We start from the raw sequence: 27,906 nt of genomic DNA, 5'->3' as shown, positions 1-27,906 counted from the left end.
CTACTTTTATTTAAAAAACCATTGATGCAGCACAAAAGTAATACAATGTTTTAAAAAAATAGCAAGATAAATATTACTTCATACAAAAGGTCTCAGTCAAAAATCTTTTAAAACAGATTTTTCATTAGTATATTGAAGGAAATATACTTCAGGATTAAGATAATCATATCATTTTTAAATCAACACAAAATTCTACACACTTCTGAGGTACCATATGAAGATTAAATGTATGTATATATTGTGTGATGTTCAAATCAAGGTAAACAGATCTATTTTATCAAATATTTATCATTTATTTATGGTGAAAATATTTAAATTTTTTCTTCTAAATTTTTGAAAATATACAGTACATTACTGCTATCTATGCACAACCTAATGTAAACTAGCAGACTGGAACTTATTTCTCCTATTTAGCTGTAAGTTAGTCCCCATTGACCAACCTTTCTCTACCTTGATACAGTGATAATTGAAAAGAAAAAAATGACTCAAAATTCTGTATATGGGGCAGTACAGTGAATTACCATGCAGTAGGGAAGTTTCTTTTCTAGTACACCATATTTTCGTGACAATCACCTTAAGAAGGACATTTTAACTCTACTATAAATATTTCTCTGGAAACATACACCCTGCACTCTAAATCAGGTCATCTTTATGGTGTTCTGTACATACAACTTTCATGTCTATCTTAAGATCTTACTTACTTGCTTAGAAAATTTTTCTAAATTCTGTGCAGATCCTGCTCAAATTTCAAGGAGCACCTCAATTTCTTTCTCCTCAATATTTCTGGCTTCCATGATAATTCTAGATGTTAATTTGTTTTCTTAGCTCACAGAACTTTGACACATGTATCATGAATTACTATTTAAAAAGATTCATCTTAGTATTGTATTTTAAATACAATCATTATTTAAATAATTTAACAGAGGTTATTTCCCCTGAATGAATACCCAACCTTTGTCTTCCACCCAGTTTCTCATGGCCAAAGATAGACATACTAGTAGCTAACAAGTAAGGATCCTTGCCCAAATCCCATGCAAGAGGTGGAAATTAGCTGGCTGTGGAATAAAGTTTAAGAAAAATAGAGCGACCGAAAAACTACAGAACACAGGAAATAGTTTCAAAAGAGGGGCAGGACAGGCAGACTGATCAGATGGATCAAGCTTCTATACTCTGGAAAAATGGAGCCCACTCTTGCTTTATTTATATTGGGGGACATCAAAGGCAGGAATAAGATTTCAAGGACAGAGTCTTGCTTCATGTTGTCTTGCAGTCATCAGGTTGACTGACATCTTGGCAGGTCACACCCATCACAGGTGCTGTGTGGGATCTCTGGCAGAGTTTGAGGGGAAAGTCATCTGCATCAGGTGATCAATACCTATGGGGGTGCCACAGGAGATTCCCAATGCCAGACTTATCCCCTCATTAGGCTACTATGTGCAGCACAGTCCACACACAGGCCACAGATGGCTCATGACAAGAATGAACTGCATTATGCCATTTTCTTATGAAACCCCATAAAATAATACAGAAAATACATTTTTACAATAAAATATAACTTACTTAAAGATCAAAATAATAATATGTGCATTTTGGTGCATGCCTAGAATACCAGCAGCTCCGGAGGCTGAGGCAGGAGGATCATAAGTTTAAAGGCAGCCTCAGCAACTTAGCAAGGGTCTGTATCAAAGTAAAATATAAAAAGGGGTTGGGGATGCCACTCAGTGGTTAAGTCCCTCCGGGTTGACTCCCCAGTACCTTCCCCCAAAAAATCAATGTTAGTATTACATGCTATAAGTAATTTAAGACTATGACTTTAAAGCTTTGGGTCCTCAAAAATCTGTGGAAGTTGCTTTGATTTTTAAATTTTATTTTGTGGTGAAATTTCTCTCAAACTTAATTTTGATCAATAATAGAATATATGTAACTGTAACAGGTAGAGACAACAAAATAAGTAGGTGCATTGATAATTGCCAGTCTCTGTTCCCATAGTTTTAGATACTTTATAAAAATGGTTAGGCATGGTGGTGCATGTCTGTAATCCCACAGGCTCAGTAGGCTGAGGCAGGAGAATCCTAAGTTTAAAGCCAATATCAGCAAAAGCAAGGCGCTAAGCAACTGAGTGAGACCCTGTCTCTGAATAAAATACAAAATAGGGCTGGAGATGTGGCTCAGTGGTAGAGTGCCCCTGAGTTCAATTCTCAGTACCCCACCTCAAATATCTATATTACATTTTCTAAAAATATTTTTATTAGTACTTATAGTTATACATAATAGTGGGGTTCATTTTGACATAATTATACATGCCTGGAATATACTTTGCTCCATTTCAGTCCTCAGGACTTCCTCTTTTCCTTCTCCCTCACCCTGTTCCCTTTCCTCTACTTTATTAGTCTTCCATTTCCTTTTTTTAAAAAAATTGGTACTTTACAGATATAAATGAAAGTGAAATTCACTCTGGTATGTTCGTATATGTACATAGCATAATTTGGTCAAATTTATTCCATTTTTTCTCTCTTTTTACTCTCTCCCTCATCCCCCCTTGATATACTTCCTTTTCTCTACTATCTCCCTTTTATTTTAATGGGGTCCCCCTACTGCCTTTTTTTTTTCTTTCTTATTTTGAACTAGCTTTAGCATATGAGAGAAAACATTCAACCCTTGACTTTTTGAGTCTGGTTTGTTTTACTTAGCATGTTGTTTTCCAGTTTCACCTATTTACCAGCAAATACGAAAACTTCATTCTTCTTTATGGTTGATTAATACTCCAGTATGTATATATAATACCTTTTCTTTATCCATTCATCTGTTGACAGTCACCTGGTCTGGTTTCATAACTTGGCTATTGTGAATTGAACTGCTATTAATATTGACATGCCTGTATCACCATGGTATGTGATTTTAGCTCTTTGGATAAATATCAAGAAGAGGTATAGCTGGGTTATACGGTGGTTTCATTACTAGTCTTTTAAGGAGTCTTCCTACTGCTTTTCTAAGTGGTTGTACTAATTTGCAGTCTCACAGTGTATGAGTGTACCACTTTTCCCCACATCCTCACCAGAATTTCTTATTATATGTATTCTGAATGATTGTCATTCTAATTGGAATGAGGTAAAATCTTAAAATATAATAATTTTGATTTGCATTTCTCTGATGGCTAAAGATGTTGAACATTCTTTCATTTGTATTTCTTCTTCTGAGAAATGTCTGTTTAGTTCTTTTATGTATTTATTGATTGGGTTTTTCTGCTAAGTTTTTGAAGTTCTTTATATATTTTGGGTATTAATCCCCTGTCAGAGGAGCAGCTGGCAAAAATCTCCTCCCATTCTTTAGGCTTTACCTTCACTCTCTGGTTTCCTTTGCTGTGTATCAGTTTTTAAATTTGATGTCATCCCATTTCTTGATTCTTGGTTGTATTTCTTTAGCTTTAGGGGTCTTCATAAGGAAGTTGGTGACTACACTAATATGTTAGAATGCTGATCCTATTTTCTTCAAGCAGTTGCAAAGTTGTTGCTCTATTTCTTAGGTCTTTGATCCACACCAAGTTGATTTTTAGAAAGATAAGGGTCTAGTTTCATTTTTCCATATATGAATATCAGTTTTACCAGCACCATTTTTACAAGGCTATCTTTTCCCCAACATGTTTTTGATACCTTTGTTGAATATCAGATGACTGGGTGTGGGTTTGTCTCTGTGTCTTTTATTCCATTGATCTTCATGTCTGTTTTGATGCCAATACAATGCTGGGCTCTTTGTGTTTTTTTTTTTTTTTTTTTTACTATAGCTCTGTAGTGTAATTTAAGATCAGGTATTGTGATGCTGCCAGCATCACTCTTCTTATTCACTACTGGTCTGTTTTTGTGCTAGTTCTATGAAAAACATCATTAGTATTTTTATGGGGATTGTATTGAATTTGTGTAACTCTTTTGGTAGTAGAGCTATATTGACAATATTAATTCTGCTTATCCAAGAACATGGGAGATCTTTCCATTTCCTAAGGTCTTTCTTCTTCAGTTTCTCTCCTTGTGTTCTATAAATTTTCATTGTGGACATCTTTCACCTCCTTGGTTAGATTTATTCCCAAGTGTTTCATTTTCTTTTAGAAACATTATTGTTAATTGGATAGTTTTCCTTATTTATCAGCAGATTCATTCTTGGATATAGGAAAGTTATTAATATTTGTATGTTGATCTTGTATCCTACTACTTTTCTGAATTTATTTATCAGCTCTAGTGATAAATAAATTCTGGTATTGTTTGGGTCTTCTAGATATAGGCATGTTATCAGTCAGGCATGGAGGCTTGTACCTGTTGTTCCAGCTACTTGGGTTTCTGAGGTGGAAGAATTGCATGAGCCCAGGAATGAGAGGCCACCCTGAGCAACGCAATAAGGCCCTGCTATTGATGAAATAGTCATATAACTCAACGAAATGTGTTTATTCAGGTGCTTTGTACCTGGAATTGGGGCCACAAACCCACATGAATTTTACCCAAAAAAGTCTGAAATAGAGAGCAATTTATAAAGTTTAATTAAGTTAGACATTGGCAAGCTGAAAGAATGAATAGGGGAGCTTTTAGGGTATAAAGTGAGTGAAGAATAAGAGAGTTGAACCAATAAAATTATACACTCAGACAGTTCTAATCCACATGCTATTTACCTAAAACTCTTTTTCTCAAGATACTTTAGATGGAGGGATCTCTGTCCCTTACATGTGAGGGTTTTATTGAGATTGTTTTACACTGCTGAATGAGCAAATAAGAATGAAAGCCAAGTTTATTTATGAATGTTATGAATCATATTTAGAAAGTAGAGGAATGACTAAACTTTGCCTCCTTGACAAAGGAGTTGATCTAATAGCAAATAGGTTTTATTTCTAATGACTGTGACAACAGAGGTCAGATCAATGGACTGTGGGGTACTGTTAAGTGAGGAAACTGTTCCTTTGTGTTGTAATCACGCAAAGAGGAAAAGTGTATTGTTTCAGAAAGCTGAGTGTTAAGACTACTTAATTTGATCAATATATATGGTCACTCTAGGGAAGAATAAGGGACAACTATTTCAATTTTTCCTTACTAAATTAATGCCAAATAACCTATATTTAGATTATATATTTAATCTTGATCATGTTGCTTTCTTACTCCTTTCTTACTCTGAGTACACCAGTCATATTATGGTCTCTAGAGCATACACTTCGATTGCCTTGCTACCTGACTTAATTTATTCTTTTTCCACTTCAGATTCTTTGCACTAACTTTACTCTCTCATGAAATGCTCTTTTTTTTTTCATTCCCTTGCACATTTCAACTCTACTGAATATTCTAACAGATGACACTAAAAGGGGAAATAATCCAATGAACAATTGCATGCAACTAAAAAGAAGACAAACAACAATTCACCCCCTCATTCAGGTTTGAGTTAAAATATCACTTTCTCACAAAACCATACCCGAACACCTAATCTAAAACTATAACACGCCTCCATTCTCCTTCCTCTCTTTTAATATTCCCTATCTTATTTCCCACATAGCATTCATAATCTGATATAACTTTTATTGATATTCTTTATTTTCAATCTTACTCCACTAGAATATAAACGGCAGGCTTTTTTGACTGCTTGCTCACTGAACTAAAATAAATGTCTGGTAGGAATTATATAAATATTTTATCAATGTGTAACATGCACAATATCCAAAGTTATATAATAATTAATCCTATTTACTGAGAGCCTGTTGAGCACTAGAAATTGTGGCAAAGATTTAATACGTATTACTCATAATCCTCAAATTAGTCCTGCAAGATAGGCATACATTAAACTCAAAGCAGATTTCTTTCTTTTATCAGTTTGCGAGTAATCTAATGTCACGATTAGGATCAGGAATGTGTTGTAATTCATTATATTAAAGAGTTCTCCTATAGAATATGGTTTTAAGTACTTCAACCATTACCAAAGGCATTGTAAAGGGGAAGCACGAGAACATTACAGATTTGATTGGTGAAGAGTTTTTGCATGCAAAGTGCAGATCCCAGGTTAATTAGTTCAAACAAAAAAGAATTTGTGAAAAGTTACTGAATAATTCACAGAATCTCTGACAGAATAAGACAGTCAAGTCTGGAGAGTGTTTAGCCAGAGACAATGCACAAATTAAACACAGGGCAAGAATAAAATGCTACCATGGGCATTTGCCACATCTTGAAATAAAAGTGCCAATTCTTAATTCTCCGCTGGTTTTTTTTTTAAAAGAGAGAGAGAGAGAATATGACAATTTCAATATTTATTTTTCAGTTTTTGGCTGATACAACATCTTTGTTTGTATGTGGTGCTGAGGATCGAACCCGGGGAGCAAGCATGCCAGGCGAGCGTGCTACTGCTTGAGCCACATCCCCAGCCCTGTTTTTATTTATTTATTTTTCCTTCTTTTTTTCCCCCTTGGTACTGAGGCTTGCACCCAGGCGCACTTTACCACTGGACCACATCTTCAGGCCTTTTGAAAATGTTTTTATTTTCAAACAAGGTCTGGGACACTTAGACTGCCTGAGCCTCCCTTCACTGGGATGACAGTGATGATCATGGTAAACTGTTACTGTTGTTTAAAGCTGTGTCTCACTAGGAAAAGGAGATTGTTGAGCATGTGCTTTATATTATTGGTTTTAGAATTCAAGTGTGATGGTTAAACCTGGTTGAAAACTTGACTGGATTGAGACACCAGGAAATTTGGTAGAGCATATTTCTGGGAGTGTCTATAAGGGTGTTTCCAGACTTCTGGCACGTGAGTCAGTAGATTCAGTGGGGAAGACCTATCTTGAGGGTGAGCAACACCATGCAATTGTCTGGGGCCCCAGATGGAACAAAACATAGAAGCGAGAAACTTGTATATACACGTATGCTTTACTCTTTTTTTGGTGGATGTGATTTTTTGCTGCTGCCATTGCCTTAGGATATCAGACTCCTGATTGTCTAGACTTCGAATGAAGACTTACAAAAACTACTCTCCACAGGATTTCCTGGAGAGGAACTGGGTTTCCATTATTTGACTTTCATGTTCTGATGCTTCCAGCTTCTTGAACTGAGCAGCTATTGTTTTCTCTACCTCTCCATCCTGCAGATGGCCATTGTGGGACTATTCAGTTTCTCATAATGTAAGTCAATTAATAAATCCCACGAATGAGGAGATTATATGTATGTATATGTATATATAAAAGGGTATACATAAATATATAGATATATAAGGATATATATGAGGATATATATAGATGTGGATATACTATATTTGTTCAGTTGTCTTCAAGTCACACAGCTACTCTCTCATTACAATAAAGGATGCAAAACCAAACCCTTGCAGTAAGATTCAATATAGAAAATTCATCAAACGATTGTCACAAGATGCTAGTCACAAACATAATACTCATTAAATTTAGAAAATTGAAAAGTATAAATAAAATATAACTTATCAAATATTCTTTGCATAGAAACAAGCACAATACATTGAATAGATTCAAGTCTTTAATCTATGGTAGTTTTTATGTAATTGGAACAATTTGTACATATGCACTATTTAAAAAAATTAGTTATTACTTTGTTGTAGTCTTAATATTATTTGGAAGTGCTTTAAGATGGCTAATTTACTAAATTTTCTTCAACTACTAACCACATTTTGCATAAATTTTTTTATTCTTCAGATTATTTCCTTAAAAAAATAGAAGTAAAATTACTAGTTTATAAGACATAAAGTCTTTTAAATTTAGTCAACTTTTTTAAAAAAAGTATTATCAATTTATAGTTATGCTATCAGTGGATAATACCCCATAGCAGTTTTTAGTTTTATAATTTAAGACTGCTCATTTGATGAGTGAAAAATCAGCATTCCATTGTTGACTATACTCAACAGTACTATGCACTCCTGGGTACTCTTACCCCAGCCATACTGCTGTGAATTCAAAATAGGCATAGAAATAATTGTTTGTACAAGGAGAAAGAAGGAAATGAGAGGACTAAGTTATGTGAGAAGAAAGATTGATCAGAGAAAATTATCAGTAACTTTCACTCAATGTGGCTTTTCCTGCATTCTCAGAATGAAGGAGTTCATATTTTTCAGATCGAAGGGTTCCTACCACACACATCGTTTTCATAGTCACTTGCCTTTTCCTTACCCAAAGGTAATGCAATTTTGCCTCATGTTCTATCAGGTTTCCTCCTAAGCATTCAAATAAAAGAAGGAAATAGGAAATAGCCAGCTGTATTAACTTGTGGTGGTAAGAAGCCCCTTCTTCTGTAATACTTTGTTGGTACCTTCATGATAAAGTTCCATGTAAAAAATTTTTTTTCTTTTTGTCCTAAATTGTAATTTATGGGTTTACACATCAGCTTCTCCAATAATTTAAAGGCAGGGACTTAATCATATCTTATTTATTCTCTTGATCTCCAGGACTTTATAGAAGGATGAATACATAAAGCCTTTTCTAAAAGTTGTAAGTATAAAGCTCTAGCTTTGTGTACCTTAAATCAGTTAGTATAACCACTTATATATTGATCAAATACATGCTACTCTCATGTTAGACAATGTTAAGTTAGCCTAGATTACTGGAGGTGAGACAGGAAGAGGTCTCTCTCTATATATATCCTCTACTAATTTGGTAGACAACTATCATGAAACATCAAAGATATATTTCAAATATTTGGTAATTTTCCTGAGTGATACCTTTGAGATGCTTAATTTGGCTAATAAAATATTTGGAAGTATAAACATTTAACATTTCTATTAGTTATTATCATCTATGCCCAAAATGAGCTGAACTAAGTTTCTAGGATATCAATATATAAATTGCTACAAAAAACTGCTCTTATGAATCTCTGTCATTTTATGTTGTCAAAAAAATCATAATTATACTGCTGAAAGGTTTTTAAAGTAATTGGAGGCTAGTGATATTAAATTATCCCAAAGCACCCTCTAGTGGCAAAAAAAGCAATTCATATATAAGCTAAGCAAAATTGGATATTTTCCTAGGCACTCCGAATACTACTTCAATTTTTCTAAATAAAAACAAAAATGAATGTGTTTATCACAAACTTTGTTTTAATAATTCTTCACTGCTATATGCAACAATATAGTCAATTGGAAAAAACCCAGCCTACTTTAGTACTAAAATTTTGCTCACCATATAAAATATCATATAAAATATTTGCATTTATATTCAATGCAAATAAATTTCCAAAAGGTCTTCTGATTGCATCTATGCATTTCTCATACTATATTTTCACTCTCTAAGCTTATACTCCTAAAGTGTTCGCTTCTAGTCAAAGAAAAACTGAGTACCAAGTAAATCAATCAATTCTAATCACATTTTCACAAGAAATAACTTTATAAAATATGGCCTGAATCCTTATTCACCACAAATAGATTTTTGCCATTGATGTTTAGTACTTAAATAGAAGTATTATATTTCCTACTAACTTTGATAACATTGTTTTCAATTTCTAAATTTTACAGGATATAAAAAATTATTCTATCCCTTAAAAATTTTATAACCAAAACATTTAAAATACTTAATTTTAATTCTATAAAAAGTAATTTAAAAGAAACTGATGACATTTAAAAAAATTGAAGAGGCACTTCTTCATTTAAACAAATTATTTTTTATTCCAAATATTTTATTTATATATCAGTGTGTTTCTATCTATCTATCTATCCATACATGCATCTATCTATCTATCTATCTATCTATCTATTGATCTATCTATCTATGTTTGGCTAAAAGATAAGACATCAATAAATAACAACTAGCATTTTTATGCTTTGTGTCTTTATTGAATTGGTTCAAAATGAAGATATTTATAATAAAAAACAATGAACAAGAGACAACAGTAGTCACAGTAATCTTACTTTTTCAAGCTAATAACTTTCAGAATAATATAGAAGCAATTTTTACATTTTAAATTTAAGTTTACAATCATTTATCATTCTACCACATTGGCAAACACTTGTGCAAATAAATAAAAATAAATGATGCATAGGAAGATTGATTAAAAACTATTGTACAACAAATTAATGTGAGAGTAAAATATGCAAGTAATATAAAATGCACTTAAATACATTTTCACAACATTTCTTAAGTCATAAGTTTATTTTACCTACTTATTGTTTATAATAATTTTAGTACTGCAAAATTCAGTGAGAAATATGTGCCAATTTATTTAAACTCATTTATTTACTCCTCTGTGAGCAGAAAAAAAAAGATTAGGTTGTCTCAAAAATATACTTGAAAGAAAATAGTGTTCATTCCTAGATAAATAAGAATTGAAAGTTCTTCATATGATTTATAACAATTAGGACAGAAGTCATTGAAATGGAAAACTAATATGTACATTAGTCTTCTAAATTCATTATAACTTACTTGAGCAAGATTTTTTTAAATCAACATGGCTGAATAAAACAACTGAAATGAAATATCAGGAAAAGAAACTATAATGTATGTAAAATGACAATTCTTGTTACCACTAAGGTCATACCCCTGCCCCAACTAAAACAAAACAAAAACTAAATAAATTTCAGAGAAATAAAATTTTAAAATATTCCTACATTGATCTTTATAGTTGATATGAATAATAAAAGCTAGAAAATACATAAAATATAAAAGATTTGCTTGTACCATTACAATAAAAGAAAGTTCACTTGGGTTTTATCTGGAATTACTATAGAATTACTAAATATAATTGCACAAGCCATCAAAGAAAGCTATTGCTAAATATTGTGTAACAGTGAGAGTGACAGTGATCAAAAGTTCTATGCTAGTCAAGTTAAAGAGAAAATACAGATTTTGTGTATGTTTAATTACATAATAAATCAACTATGCATCAAAACAATACATTTTCAGTGGTTTTCTTTCATTGTGATATGAATGGTATCTCAACATTAAACAGTAAAGAAGAAAATATGAGTAGAAAAAATTGGAGATACTCAACCTACTCATAACTACCTCTAAGTGTACTATAAGAAACTGAAATCCAAATACGTTTTACCTGCATGCTCAAAACTAATGAATAATTACACAATTATTATTTATTAGATAAGGTGGTTTACTTTAAAATCCATTACTTTCTTAAAAATTCAGAAACACAGAAATAAAAAGGGTAAACATGTAAGATTTCAGAAAGAATTTTGGGCATCTTACATTAAAGAGTTACACTTTCAAATACTGCAAAAATATAGCAGTAAATTAAAACTATTCTTCAGACAAATGATGAAAAATAAAATAAGTGAAATTTGGAACACTATTGGAAGTATATGTTGAACTAATTCAGAAGTACAAAAATAACATTCAGTTATAAATAGAATAAAATGTATTTGTATTTTTAGTTTTGTGTTTCTGAAAAGGAAATTGCATAATTACATTTTCACAGAATGTGTAATCATATTTAAATTATATAATTAATTAATAAGTCACAAGTTAAGAGTAAAAATAGATCTTAGGTTTTTTTCTTTCTCTCATTTTTTAGGAATATTAGTTGTTGGAGAATTCAATACCAAAATGACCCCACATCAACTAATAATAATGAAAAGTTTCTTCAATTACAAAATTCCAAGTGTCCATCCTACTATGATATTATCTGCAGATAGCACCAATAATGTTTATTCTGATTTTTTGCTTGAAGTTGTGATTATTCTAAAGTTTGAAGGGTCAACCACCAGAGAAGGAGCATTTGTGGAGGTACACTGAATATGCATTAACAACAACCGAAGGGTGACACCTAAGTTAATGATTCCATTGAAGTAATTTTCTGAGAGGTTAATGAGTATTTCCTTGAATGGCACAGCTTGGGGTATCAGGTATTTATTATATACAGTATATATACAAATATATACAAACACACATTATACAGCAAAAGAATTATGCTCCAAAACTTACTGGAAAAGGTATTTTGAATAGTTTTTGCACAAAATAACTAGAGGATATACTCTAGCTGTTCAAGCAGCAATGATCATAAAACTGTCAACCTGGCTCTCTTTCTTTTGGGATTCTGTTCATAGAATCATTCTTCGAATGCCACATTCACAGCAGAACTTTGCCCATTCTACAGGATATTTTGTCCCACACTCATGACAAAATTTTGGTAAGTGTCCAGATGAATTTCCTTCAATGCCTTTAATGTTTCCACCATTAAATGAAGATGCATAGTCTATATCTGGCCTGAAGCAGTAGAGAAAGAAAAAATAAATAAAAATAAAATAAAAATAAAGGTTTACATCATTCAATAGTTATAACTTAGAACCCTTGAAAAATAGATCTAACTAAAAGTTTGCTTAATTTCGTTTTTAATATTCTTATAAAGTGAAAAAAGGATCTCTGCTGGTATATGTTTTAATTCCAAATGTTTGCTTTAACATTACAATTGTCACTGTTAGGAGAATTGATCATGACCAAATGAAGCCATACTTTCCATCTGTTCAATATGTAGCCATTGACCACAAAATGGGAAAAGGAAGATTTACAATGTCCTTTCTGCAAAACCATTTTTATAAGGAGAAAAACAGCAACCCAGACCTGAGGATGATGTTAGATTCTAGGTCTCTCTCTTTGGTCACTTATATTTTATTATTTATTTTGATTCTATTATTCAATTACATTAGATTATTATGATGCAATAAATCCTTAACAAATTTCTATACATGCACTAGTAGGGTAGGCTTTATTAACAAGACATAGTATGAAGGCAAAATAGGTCCTAGGTTCAATCTATAAACCATATAACACATACACACACACACACACACACAAAAAAAAAAAAAACAACCAACAACAGCAACAACAAAACAGTCATAAATTCACTAAAGGCCTAAATATGGAAAGGAAAGTTATTAAAATTTTAGAGCAAGACACAAGGAAGTCTCATTATCATCTAAGTTAGGAAAGGATTTCTTGAATAATTTAGCAGAACTATACCCCAACAAAAATTTAGAGCAAAGTGCCTGAATTTAAAGGGTTTCATCACCGAAAAAAAGAGAAGAAAAAATTCAGATTCTATTGATCAAATGTTAATTAACTGGAAAAACATTTATTTGTTTTCTATACGGGCATCTTTACTTTCCTTCCTGGCAGGTGTTTTTCTAAGAAAGGGGATTCTTAAATCACTGATTATAAGAATGACACTATAGAAAAATAATTTTTTTTATACAGAAGTAATTACTGAAGAACTGTAGCATACTCCCCCCAATTTGGGTACTTTCTTTCATACAAACAGGTTAGGTTGATTAAAAAAAATTACTGTATTTTCAAGAAAAGCCACTATGGATCTAAATATCAAAGAAAGAAAAATGAACACAATGTGAGCATTCTATGTGGTTGAATAATTCTTACTCTTTCTTGATTATAGCCCCACTGGAAAAGGGTTATAGAATTATAATCTTCTACACTAAAAGCACATTCTCTTAAGAGAGTAAATTAATAGCATCAGCATAATTCCTTTAAGTTGCAAAGAAAATACTAATGAATTCAAAGATGAAACACCAAACAAAGGAAAGTACCAAGGCAAAATAAAGCAGCATTATTGTCAGTGAAATACATAAGAATTACTTCAAAATATAAAAGATCTTTTAAATACTACGATACATACATTTGAGGAAATGTTCATACATTAATACATATTTAACACAATATCAAAACTTCACCTTAAGTAGATACTGCCAAATTTCTCTACATACTGATCAGAAAATGTAAACTCCCACTTGTAGCATGAGGTTTCTCACTTTATGAGGTTTTATTAACAGTTTGTACTCTTAAGAGATTTTCATTTTTGCTTACCTGACAAGAGTGAAATGGTAGCCTACTATTGATTTAATATACATTTTTCTGACCTCTTTTGAAATTGAACATCTTTTTATGTATTTCTTTGGCATTTGTATTTTTTTTTTCACTGTGAATTTCCTAGGTTCCCTGTCCTATCTCCATCAAAACCAGGTGTATTATTTATATGGGTTCACTATTTCACTTGTAGAAATTCCTAATATGTCCTGGGTTATAATTTGTTTACTTATGTATATGCTAAGTATCCTCTCCCAATCCATCATGCTATTTCACTTTATCCAGGGAGTCTTACAGCAATTTTTTTTTCATTTTAATATGATCAAACATATCAATCTCTTGCTGTACAATTAGTATTTGCTAAATTATTCAAGAAATTCTTTCCTAACTCAAATGATAATGATACTTCCTCGAGTCTTATTCTAAAATCCAAATAGCTTTCCTTTCCGTATTTAGGACTTTAATGAATTTATAAATTATTGTGTGTGAATCCAGGACCCTGCACATATTAGGCAAGTGCTGTACAAACCCAGCTCTGCAACTAATTTTTTTAAATACCTGAGATGATTTAGGTGTAAAAATTTTTTCCACATATACATGTCTATTATTCCCAGTATGCCCACTTCTGAAATATGCTTCGCTACCTCTAAAATATGGATGATTTCTAGTCATTTGTGGAAATGTTTTTTTTTCTAACCACTCCACCCAGATTTTTTGTTCTATTTGTCTTTCATTGAATTGATATCAAACTAACTATCTTAGTTACTATATCACTCACACTCATGCCTTATTATTTTTAACTTGTCTTGGCCAATTTTAGGATTTTGTTCTTCATATATATTGTGAAAACAATTTGTCAAGACTCATGAATTTTGTTTGCAAATTGCACCATAGGTGGGGGGGAGTACAGACAGCTTTATATGACAGATTTATGATATTAAACTTTCTATTTTATGAAAAATACATATTTATTTAAATTTTTAAGTTGTCTTTGAAATTTCTAAATTTTTTCAACCAAAATTAAAGTTCTTGCTTGGCTTTTAAACTGATTCCTATATATTTGTGTGTGTTAAATTTGAGTGTGTTTTTGTAGGGATCTTTCTAAACTGCATTTTCTGTTGCTGAGAAACAGACTGAAATCTACACAGATTAAAACAACATATTGAAACCACATTTCAAACTCCCAAGAAACATGCTCATTTCTTTGATATTTAGTATACATCAAAAACTTTAGAGAGACAATAAGTACTTATTAAAGAATCTAGCTGGAAAGACAGCAGTTCATCAATTCCTCTATGATTTTTCATCTCTTAATTATGCATAAGATTTACTTTTAAAGTTTTTAATATGGCAAATGAGAATGCCCACTCTCCAAACCAAAGATAACAAAATCTCTGGGAGAGTGCTGGACATGTTCAGTTTTAGAAGATTTTTTTTTTTTTTTAATATTGGATCTCACCATGGATTTATGTGCTTTGCCTTAAAGCTTTCCAGAAGAAGTTGGAATATCTATGGAATATTATATGGTTAAAAAAACAGTGAATGCCAAAGTTAAGTACATATTATGAGAAATTAGAAAGAGCAGTACATGGATAATCACCTAAGAGATCAGTTTTAAATATTAAAATGTGCTGAAAATGATAATAGCAGTGGTCCACAGGTCTATTATTCTACTTCATGAGGTTAAAAAAAAAAACCATGTTGTTAAAATTGAAATACAAAAACCCAAATAAATCCAATAGAATTGAAAAAAATTATCTCTGAGCATTAAAACAATAATTGAATCTACAAAGTCTACAAAAATGATGTTATTCCCAACCATTTATTTTGTGTATAACTTGAAAACTATACTAAATCTTATAACAAAGAAAAAATCAGATTATCTATAAATATCCAGTTATCTATTTTTTACATGGTACTTTGAAAATTACAAACACTCAATTTTTATTTTGGTTTTAGGATGGGAAAGCTAAACATACCTGGCTATGGAGCTATCAGTATATGTTTTTCTTTTGTTTGTAAGTATACCTGAGGCAGAATTTCTTGCCAAACTAGGTGGTGTGGTATTTCGAGATTTGATGTTAGCTCTAGAGGAGACAGAAATGATATGATGAAAAAGTACTGAATATAGACATTTATTTTTAAAATTATCTATCTACATGATTAGAAAGATAATTAGATGCTACAGAAAAGCTCAAAAGATAAAAGTTCACATAATTATTTTAAATCTGAAAACAAGCTATAGTTAATATTAAGGATAAACCAAAGCATTTTCATTCAATAACACTGACCAGATAATAAAAGTCAATTAAAATATTTACACACTTTACATGAAATTTAAAATTTGAAAGGTTTCTAAAAGTATAAAGTTTTACATGCCTCAAAACATATATGTATTCCTGTTAAATAACTAGTCATACTATTAAATAATGCATTAAACAAGCAATTTATTATTATCCTAAGCATGAGATATGACTTAAAAGTATAAGAACTATTAGCTAATCACTTTACAGGATAATACTCAACTTATAAAAGGTCTTCAAAGGAACAACTAAAATAAATAGGTTAATATAATTTTCCCTTTAGAAACTTAACCATAAGAACTACACAGCTTGGAGTATCTACTACCAGGGAGACTTGGATGAATCATCACTGAATTCCCATTTTGAAACCTCAGAAATCAAAGAAAGATTATAAAGTTGAATGATGATATAACATTACAAGGCTTTCAATCAGATAAAACTAGATTCAAATCCTGCTACTGACCAGCTTTGAGATATGATTAACCTCTTTGAGTTCATTCACTGATAAAATGATCATTTATAGGAAAGTTATAAGACCTAAATATATATAAACATTTAGCATTTGTGATGATGATAATACTATTACTACCATTACTAATACTAACGTTAATACTATTGTCACTGATACAAGCTAATACTTACATAATAATGCTTACTACATACCAAACACATTTTTGGTTGTTTTTGCATATATATGCTTATTTAATCCTAATAATCCTATGAAACATATAAGGATTAATTTTATAGATGAGTTAAATAAGACAAAAAACCCTTGAGTAACGTACCCAAGGTGAACAGTTAATATGCTGTAAAGCCAGGATTCAATATTCAATAAAGCATTAGTTCCTTTACCTTCTTTAAAGATATAGTCAAATTTTTCATTTCACACATAACCAATGTTACATTTATAAGCACAAGCAGAATATTCTTTAAAATTCCTTTAGATTAGAAATTCTTAAGCTTTGACTGAAATAGTCCCTATTCTACTTGCATAATAAAGTTGAGAGAATCTCCTAAAATTTTAAATTAATTACTTCCAAAATTCACATAGGTAATAACTGACTTTTTTTTTTCAAACACCCATACATTATATGTAATTCTACCTTCTACAAAGTGGTTGCTTTGGGTAGTTACTTTTTCAGAGTAAGTAAAGAATCACCTTGGTATGTGAATGGGATGCTCTAAACTTCCTCAAAAAGTCTTTCCAAGTTCATCCATGAGGTTCATTCTACTCTATTTCTATAGTCTATCTAGGGATGTTGTAGAATGACTGTAGTGACTTTTAAGGAATTTAATCTCTTAAATCATTGCCAAAGAATGGCATTTGACTGGGAAGAATACTTCCTCCCCTTTTTAAAGCTCTAGAACATCTTATTAGAAATCCTATCACCTCTTATAATATGTGCATGCCAAGATATACCATTGACACAAATACACCCATGAAAGTACATACATTTAAATATACATACATTTAAAATGTTTACATTTAGAGGGAAATACAAGATTATCAACATTAATAGCTGTGATATTAAATAACCTAACATTTGTTTTTAATAATGTACTCTAAGAGGTAGGTTCTGAATATTAATGTTTTTCTTCTAGATCACAATCTGAAGACTATTACCCAAAATCTATTATCTAGAATTTGCTTGCTCAAACACAATAAAAGTAAGTTTCATTGTAGAATTATACTTTAATCCATCTTACTGATAGGCAGGTTTTTGTTTTTGTTTTTTAGATATGATTCAGAGGGTACAGATAGTAACAAAGACAAATGGCTTAGGACAAAGTCTTCCTTCTAGGATCTATCACTAACTGCTTAAAAATAACCCATGACTGCTACTAGTATGATAAAGATTCCTCCCATCTTTATTCGACTGTATAACTAGTTAAATTTATTATTATATATCATACATATATAATAAGCAGAATGTGTAATACATATTGGTTTAAAATAAACTATTTAGTAACATATTTTGTAATTTTAATAAGTAAATTAATGTACTGGGCCCTAACTTCATCATTTCCAATGAGATTTGGTACTGAAGTCTAAAAGTCTAAATTAGTAAACCCTGTAGACTCTTGCTGTAGAGTTTCAAAAATAACTGTTTTTGCCACACTCTCTCTTCAGTTATGTCAGAACACAAAGGAGTGAATCTGACAGTGTAATATCATTTCCCTGTTTTATATGTAATTTACAGCCACCTAATAACAAAAAGAGTAAGAATCCTTTGTTTATTTTCTAAGACCTTCGCCCTACCCCCGGCTAACATCATTCTAGGTCTGCTTAATAGATAATTTAGCAATATTACATGACATAATTTTCTCCTTTATTTTTCTTTTCAAAAGTATTATTCACTGCTAATAAACTCTATAAAAACAACTGTTGAAGGTGACTTCTATTAAACCCTTTAAAAATAAATATTCAATGGAGTAAAATACATGCCTTAAAAACAGTGTTAGTTAGAATAGAAATATTGAACAACAATGAAGTGTTTAAGTCCTAGAAGATTATTTAGCACTTTTTGGCTTAAAATGATTAAAATTTCTTTTTAAGAAGGTAAGAGTTACAGTAATCTACTATATAAAGCCTTTTAAAAATCTGGAAAATACTAACCAAACTGAGTTACAAATACTTACTTGTAAATGGGTAATAACTCATGTCTTTTGATGGCACTGTCTGATTTTGTATCACTGTCATACAACCTTTGCACATGTCTTCCAGTTCGAAGTGGAGGGCCTAACTTGTCCATCTTACTATTAAAATATATAAAGGTGTACCCATAAGGAGATTGCTACTGTTTTTTTTCTTTATATAAAGAATTTCTTTCTTTCTTTCTTTCACTCTTTTTTTTTTTTAGAAAAAGACATTCTGATTCATCAGAAATCCACTACCATCCCTTAATTATCTGACTTCCAGAGTATAACAACTAATGTTAAAAAGAATTCTCAAGAGAGTTCACACAATATCCATGATTAGATCCCAAAATTCTGACTATTCAGTTCACCCTGACAGTTTTGATGCACATAAGAACAACTGCCACATTCACACGTAACAGGGAAATGGAATCAATCAGGAAAGACAACAAATATTTCACTGAAAATTTTGTAAAACTAGAAGTGAACTACGCTATTATTCACAAATTATTTAGCCTTTTCTCTTTTCTTCTCTATTATTTTATTCTATGATTTCCCTGCATTTTATGATTCTAAAAATAAGAATTAAATAGTTTTGTATCTGACTTTCTGATAATAGAATGAGTTTATTTCCGAACTTTATGTAGGAAACAGTAAAGTATTAACTATGTGAAAAAAACATAGATGCACAATTTAAAAAATCATACATAATATGTTAAATAAGCATGCCATGTAAAACTATTTTTTTTTCTGCCAAAGGTATACAGGATCTCCATCTAGAGGATAAAGTACAAACTGCAGGTTTAAAGGTTATTTCCCTGCTTTAAATCAATCAAATAAATGAATCACATATACCATCACCAACAAATAAAATTAGGAAATTTTTAAAACTACCTTAAATGACTACTGAATAACACTGCTTAACTTCAAATTACATTCTATTTAAGAGATGTTTGTTCATTCATTTTTTTGCCATTCATTCACTAACTCAATAAACCCTGAGCACCAACTGTGTGTCAGATGTCAGACACTGTGCTAATTTCTGGGGGCATAGTACTAAATAGAAACTATTAATGTCCAAAAAGAATCTATTCATTTTTCTAGATTATAAAGGTCTCTGAGGAGGAACACATAATATTCATTTTTATGTTTTCAGTAGCCTAAACATAGCAAATGTTTCTTTATAAAAGTTGGTATTAATATTCTACAGGTGGTAGTATTTAAATTTGGAATTAAAATTTAAAAATTGCCTTCTTTAAATATATATTAAACAGAACTTATAAAATTTTTGATATTAAAATTTGGTTTCTTAATGAAAAAGATTATTAGTATTCGAATTAATTAGCTTTTTCTTTGAATTGTTAAATAATTATTAAAAAGACATTATTGTTCCAAATCTGGTTAGGTTTATCTTAAAAGGGCACCTGTGGTTTATGAATAAGGTATAAAAAAATCTTTCTCAGGATAACAGATACTAAAATTAAAATTTGGAAAATTTTAGCCAAGCAAAAACAAGTTCTTGGGTTTTATCCTGAACACCAAAAAAAAAAAAAAAAAAAAAAAAAAATCAGATTTTCTAATATGGTGAGGAGAGTAAATCAACAAAATTCAATTTAAGAGACGATATGTATAGACTAATAAAAATCTAAGGGTAATTACAAATATTTTCAGATTTTAAAAACCTAACTGAAAGGCAGGTTCCACTGATGATTTCTCCCACATACTTCTGTTATAAAATTCAACTTAGTGTATGTGAGTGTATATGTGTTATCAAACATACACACATAAACACACACACCTCAAATATTTCCTAGGTTCAATGTTAGTAATGTTATTTTTATATTAAAATGACTTAAACTTATGTTCTGCTATAATCTGCTATGACTAGGTTATGTATCAAAGCCAAAATTTACACACCTCAATAGTGATCAAAATTTTATACAATATTATTGCAGGCTTTCACAATATGCACATCCTCATGAACTTTTTTTCTTCTTTTTTCTAAGTATTGGAAATTGAAACTAGTACCTTCACTGAGCTATATCCCCAACACTTTTCTTTCTTCTTTTTTTATGTTTATTTTTTAGTTGTAGTTGAACACAATATCTTTATTTTATTTATTTATTTTTATGTGGTACTGACGATGGAACCCAGGCCCTTGCACTTGCTAGGCAAGTGTTCTACAGATGAGCCACAAACTAAGTCCCTATCCCCAACCCTTTTCTTAATTTTATTTTGAGATAGAATCTTGCTAAGTTGGCCAGTCTGATATCAAATTTGTGATCCTCTGCTCTCAGTCTCCTGAGTAAATGGATTACAGGTATGTTACTTCATCCAACTCAATGGACATTTTAAGAAATATTTGACAATGCCATTAATCCATTCCTAATTTACTAAGAAAGGTCCCTGTTTACTACTAAATCAATTAGGAAATAATCACTCACTCTGATTTACCAAGTCTTTTCTAAGACTATACTAAGCATAGTAAATTGAGATGTAATAAAAAGAAAATTTCTGAATTCATATTTTACCAAGTAGCATTTAATATCTTTGTGGACTTCTATAGTTATGATGTTCTGAGGTAGTCAAAGTTTTGAAATGTGTCAAATATCTACTTTTAATTTTAAATTCATCAAGCCTTAACAGACAAATCAGTACTCTATTTCCATTGCAAAGTTATATCCCTAATATAATACCTCATTTTTATCCACATAACAAACCAAGTTCTGCAATCTAGATCAGTAAGATAGAAAAGTTTATAAAAATCTAAATATTGTTCCACAATTCAATTCACACACATCGGAAAAATTAGCTTATGAAAAAAAACATGCTTCCATTCATACAAAAACTATATTTGTTTCTTACAGTTTAACATAAGAAAGTATGAGCAAATTCAACTTTTTTGTTAAAATATTTCTTATACGTATTTATAGTTTAACCTCATCTATTAAACTCCAAAGTAATCTTACATTTTTTAGTCTTACATTTTTCATAGTAACTGAACAGAAGTAAATCTCTTAAAGTTGATATTTCAGCTACTGGAAATTATTAGTAGAGATATACATACATATATTTATATATATACTGATACTTAAAAGAAACATAGTTCTCAATGCAAAACTATACAACACTCAAATGTGTAAAGTTCAAATGTGGCTGTGGCAATATTTATTTAAAAGTTTAGTGCTTCATTACACTTCTAAAATTTCCTAGGATTAAAGATAATTATCTTTTAAAATATGGAAAAATGTTTACATTGGAATGTTTTGCTTCTTAAAAAGTCTGCTGAAGTTGACCCATAGGATGTCTAGAATTTAATCACCAAACATGAGAATTTTTTCAAGTGCAAAGCTTAATTTTTCTGTTTCATCACTCTAATACATGCTAACTATTATAGATCCCTAGTTACCTAAATAAAATGAACCATACTAAAGAGTACATACACTAGACTTCAAGCAACTGCAAGCCATTGAAGTGATGTCATTTACTAATATGAACAGATACTCAATTTCTTGAATGTTATAGTTAACCAGACATATTAATTTCATTTTCACTCAAACTTCAATCAACTGATTAAATGGAAAAAAATGGTTGCCATAAAAATTTCAAGTAGTTCTTCGACTTCCATTAGGACCATAATGCTATGATGTATAAACAGGTGTAAAGATGAGTGATTTAATTTATTAATTCATTTTCTAAACTTTTCACTAAAAGTATAATATATACCTACATGGCAAGCATGCTGCTAGCCTTTGTATGTATATCTCTCATGTGTCACAAGGTGGTCTCTGTCATTATGGAGCTTAAAATCTAGCAAGGGAAACAAATCATTCACCTCAATAGTTTTACAATAGGCATGGTATCTTCCACTAAACTGTTGTGAATGATTGTAACTTAATGTAATCATATAGAAATATTCTGGTTAATGTAGTGCATATATTGTCCAGAAACAGATACCTCTTTCCAGTACTGGGAAACCCTCTTTTAACACATAAAATGGACAATGAGAATTTGAACAGATATGATTCACAGTTTAATGAGATATGAGACAACAACATTTTTAATCTTTATGGCATTATAAGAACAACACAAGTATTGTGTTCAAAATCTCTGCTTTATAGTAAAAGCATTTTCCTTTAGGAAAATATTGGTCATGTATTCTAAGAAACGTCCTTAAGATCTAAGTAGACTCAGAATGTTGTCAAAGTTAAATGATATATTCAAAGACATCTACCTAATTAGTGGCATAGTAGAAAGCAAAAGCCTAGTTTTCTAAGATCAGCACTCCTTTTTTTAATATTACCTAGCTTAACATGTCCTACTTAAGATCAGTGGTTAAGTATAAGCTAATATTGCCAAGTGATCAAATTACCAGTATGAAGTACTAGAAAATACTGCCTCTTAAATTCATAATCACTATAAATGAAACCATAAGCAACATTACAAACACCATAACCTAACATAAAAGACAATTCTTTTTTGATATAATAAAAAGGCTTTGCAAAATTCATTGTGAATGTATACTTCATTTAACCAACCAATGAGTCAACTCATTAGAGAAGGGGAAAAAAATTTTTTTTAACCAATGGAAATGAGATTCTTATATTTTTCAGCTGTTAATCTGTTACTATTTTATTTTTCAACTATTCCTTCTACTATTACTATGTATCTTTTTAAAAAGATAGCCTGCTTCTTCTCTTTGGAGGTATAACGAACAGTAAGAAAAATATTCAATTCATCAGCTCTAACAAGTTGAAATTTTTCTTTTCCTACAATAATAACTATATTAAACTCTTTTAGGTCTTATATTATGTATATGGTATGAATTGGGAAATAACAGGTAGTTAATCTCACTTGATAAAAACCCTTATATATATTTCCTACAAGAAAATCAAAATGAATGTGAGCCACAGATAACTTATATTTGAAAATAATATGGCTATATTTTACATAACAATAGGGCTATATTATTAGCCTAATTTTCTGATTTATTAAAATGAAAGGGAAAGTAAATTTATAACAGGTGACTTGATATTAAAATCTCTGGCATTACCAACAAATTTTCCATATTAAAATGGATTATTAAAAGTTGATTTAAGCTACTTCATTAATCCTTTTAAGTCCCAAATATTCAATTCTGTCAATGTAACAATTATTTCAAAATCTAAGAATGGCCTACTTGTTTTCAATTTTAAGTTTTTAGAGTTGTTCCATAAATGGGATATGGGACAAAATGGGTTAAAAGCCATCTAGGTAACAATGTGTGAAAAATGCATAAAAAAAGGATTAAATAAAAGGAAAAGAATTACTCATTTGATATTTCAGCATATATTGTTTTTATTTCTACACATAATTTTCTCTGTGTATAGCAGAATTATCTTATTAAAATTTATTTATATTTTTCTGGCTGTAAAATATCCCTTTATAGATTTTTCAAAGCACACTATTCAATCAAAGCTAGTGATTTTATTTCACTTTTTTACATTATAATGTGAACATAATAAAAACAAATAAATAAATATTCAAATATTTAAAGTAGATCTCAACTTGTATCTTGTTTCTCTTAACAGCTTGTGGCTTTAAAAAAAATTGCTTCTGATTTTGTTATTCATGGTGTGGAGAGTTTTTAATAAAAATACATGCAAAATGTCTAGCACAGTGCCTGACACATAGTGCTTAGCAAGTTATAAGCATTAAATAACACTTCAAAAAAATATTTCAAAATATTTCCTGAGAGTACATTCCCAGAAATAAAATTATTCAACCAAAAATATGATCATTTTTAAGGCTCATGATAAATACCATCAGATTATTTTCTAAATACTAGTTTAGGTTCTCAACAAGGATGATACGCTCCTAATCAACAATACATTAAAAAAAAAAACTTAGAAAATTAAGTTTAATGAAAAGGCTGATTACCAGAATCAAAATAAAAGTTCAATGCCATTTAAAGACATACCATGAATAAATTATTGAATGTAAACTTACCCTGCCTGAGGAGTTGCTATAGCTTTATGAGAAGGAGATAAGGACTGAAGTTTGTTTCCCAAAGAGCTGCTAACTGAAGGCACTTTACCTGAAGGTGTACCTTATGACAAAAAAGGCAACAGTTAAAGAATTCTCTAAAAAATTAACATAGAATACAGTATCTGACAAGGAAAACAATTCTTTAGTAATGTTTTTTACAGCTATAGGTCAAGTTATTAATAAAAAAAATTCTTCTTAAAAGTGATATTTTAAAATGTTATTTCCAGGGAATAACATATTCATTTCTAATTTCTAGATTATAATATACATAAAAATAAAGGTACATTTCAGTGGCCAATATGTTCTTCAAACCATTATTATTATTTTTTTAATCAGGAAAATTGTCTGAGGAACCAAGGTAGAAATGAGAGGAAAATACTTGTGGTCAGTGAATCAAAAAAAGAACCTGGCCAGTTATTCTGAACATATATTAAGTAAAAAAACCAATAAAATATCTAAAGAATAAGCTATTGAAAAGTGATTTATTTGTATCCATAAATAATGCACATCTCTTAATTATAAAACTATTTTAATAATAGAGCACAATCTTTACTTCCTTCTCTAAACAGTTTTTAAAAGTTAAGTGATGTTATGGGATCTCATTACCTACAACAGTTTTGCTAACGCCACTTGGCTGTGGTAATCGTGAAGATCCTGATGACGTGGTTCCAGGAGAATTTGACTTTTTAAGTGCAGGTGGCTTATACTAAAATAATAAAAATAAAATATTCAATTAACATAATTTTCTGATTATTAATTATAAACTAGTAATTAAAAAGTTCACATTCTTCAAGTCTAAAATTTTAGCTTTACAAGAAAAAAAGCTATGGAGATGAATGGTGATGCTGCACAGCATTATAAGTGTATTTAATCCCACTGACTATACACTCAAATGTTTATGGTGTAAGTAAAATATTCATATTTACAAAGATTTTTGCTGAAATCATAGAAAGTTTATTTCTCAAAAATGGTCTATTTTGACTAACCCTTTAATGAAAAACTAAAAACGAGCATGAAAGTATAACAATGTATGTACAAAGTAATTTAAAAAGCACTGAAAGTCAGATGGGAAGGGAAAATATGATGTTTCAGATAACCAAAAATGGAGAATTCATTGCCAGTAGATCTGCAATACTGACTCAAGAAACCTTTCCAGACCGATGGGAAATGAAAAAAAGATAACAGCTTAGATTTGCAAGCAAGAATGATTATGTCTGGGGAAGATAAATACATGTGTAATATAAAACACAAAGTGTATGTATAAATTAAAACACAAAGTATATGTATAAATTAATATAGGTATGTATATATATTTGTATATACATATTATGTACATATGTATATAATATTAATACATTTTCAATTACTTTACAAGCAGATGATTGGGCTTTGTTTTGTTTTTAGTTTTGGGGATTGAACCAAAGGGCAATTTACCACTGAGATATGTCCCCAGTCCTTTTTATTTTTTATTTTGAGACAAGGTCTGCTAAGTTGCTGAGGCTAGTCTCTAACTTGCCATCCTTTTGCTTCAGCCTCCCAAGTCAATGGCATCACAGGCAAGCACCAATATGCCTGGCTAAAAGCAGATGACTTTTAAAACAATGAGTCTAACATTTCATAACAACAACATCAAGAGTACTGACAGGCTTATCATGTCTATAAAGTCATTATTTTTTTCATATATTATATATATATATATATATATATATATATATATATATATATATACACATACATATCTATATATGTGTGTATATGTATATATAAATACACTAGCACTAAAGATGGTAGGAGGTAAATGGAAAAATTCATAGATAAGAATAAGTTATGCTATTCCTATAGAAAATTTAAAAAAACAAAAAGCAGAGTTAGCCAACAAAAAAAAGTGTTGCTTATTAAGACAAAAGAGACAGAGAAATAAAAGAAGAATCAAAAATTGAAGAATGCAACATGGCAGACCTCAGCACAACCTATCAAGAATAATTACATTAAACAGAAATGTCTCAACACTTCAACCAACAGGTTATGGTTGCTAAGCTAAATTAAAAAAAACAAAAAGAAGAATGAATTATAGGCTTGTCTACAGAGTATGCAAAGACATTTAAAGAAAAGAACAAAAAATGAATAATTAAATAAATGGCTATATTCTTACCAGATGAAACACATTTGAACAAAAGGAATGCTCCCACAGAAAAGGGATACATCATATGGTAAAAGGGACATATATAAGAAATTATAAATATTAAGAGAAATTCACTTATTTGTAAAACTCAAGAGCAGAGCACATATTTTTTTTCCAGATGTCATGTTACATCCACCAAAAAAGAATATGTGCATCAATAAAACAAATTTCAATAAGGTGGAAATTTTGCCTAATGTTTTACCAGACTATAATAGAATTAAACAAAAATAAAGCACTGAGAAAAAGCCCCAACTATCCATAACTAAATGCTTCACTCTGAAATAAACTATGAGTAATAGAATTACATATTAGAAAATATTTTAAACTGAACAATAAGAAGCGTATTGAGATTTGTATATATTGGAAAGCCTAGAAATGTATTCATATCTGGATAAATAAGATCTGCCAAAACTGAATCAAGAAGACATAGAAAACCTAAACAAACCTATTACTATACCAATGAGCTAAAAGCAGTAATAAAAAGCCTTCCAACAAAGAAAAAACAAGATGGATTTTTAGTTGAATTCTACCAAACCCTTAAAGTAATGCCAATACTCTTCAAATTATTCGATGAAATAGAAATGAATGGAATACTTCCTTCTATCAAGCCAATATTACACTCATACCAAAACAAGAACAGAACACATCAAGGAAAGAAAACTACAGACCAATATCCCTGATGAACTTATATTAAAAAATACTTGAACAGTAGCAAATCATGTTCAGCAATATATGAAGAAGAGTGTACACCACAGTCAAGTTGGTTTTATTTCAGAGGCAAGGTTGACTTAATACATAAAATAAATATAATTCGTCACATAAAAAGAATTAAGAACAAAATTACTTGGTCATCTCAACATATGCAGTGAAGGCCTTTGACAAAATTTAATACCCATTCATGATAAAAACACCAAAGAATCTAGGGATAGAAGGAATCTACCTCAACATTATGAAGGCTATAAATGAA

General features: G+C 30.4%; 1 protein-coding gene across 3 annotated transcripts in view; it reads right to left on the bottom strand.

Annotated features, from left to right (window-relative positions):
- Positions 1–11,358: 11,358 nt before the first annotated feature.
- Zc2hc1a (zinc finger C2HC-type containing 1A) overlaps positions 11,359–27,906 on the bottom strand; it is a 42,065-nt gene continuing 25,517 nt past the window's right edge. The window contains exons 6-10 of one of the 3 annotated variants that reach the window (XM_076835955.1): positions 25,364–25,463; positions 24,719–24,818; positions 18,734–18,850; positions 15,770–15,877; positions 11,359–12,179 (exon numbers count right to left, since the gene is read on the bottom strand). In XM_076835955.1, the coding sequence (XP_076692070.1) occupies positions 12,014–12,179; positions 15,770–15,877; positions 18,734–18,850; positions 24,719–24,818; positions 25,364–25,463 (591 nt within the window). In that variant the 3' untranslated portion in view covers positions 11,359–12,013. The remainder of the gene's footprint in view (positions 12,180–15,769; positions 15,878–18,733; positions 18,851–24,718; positions 24,819–25,363; positions 25,464–27,906) is intronic. The other 2 variants (XM_076835952.1, XM_076835954.1) reach the window with 2 other exon arrangements.

Source organism: Callospermophilus lateralis, chromosome 16 (genome assembly GCF_048772815.1).
Source record: "Callospermophilus lateralis isolate mCalLat2 chromosome 16, mCalLat2.hap1, whole genome shotgun sequence".
Classification (NCBI taxonomy): Eukaryota; Metazoa; Chordata; class Mammalia; order Rodentia; family Sciuridae; genus Callospermophilus; species Callospermophilus lateralis.
Note: the sequence above shows the minus strand (reverse complement) of the source record. Positions and strands in the feature narration are given on the sequence as shown.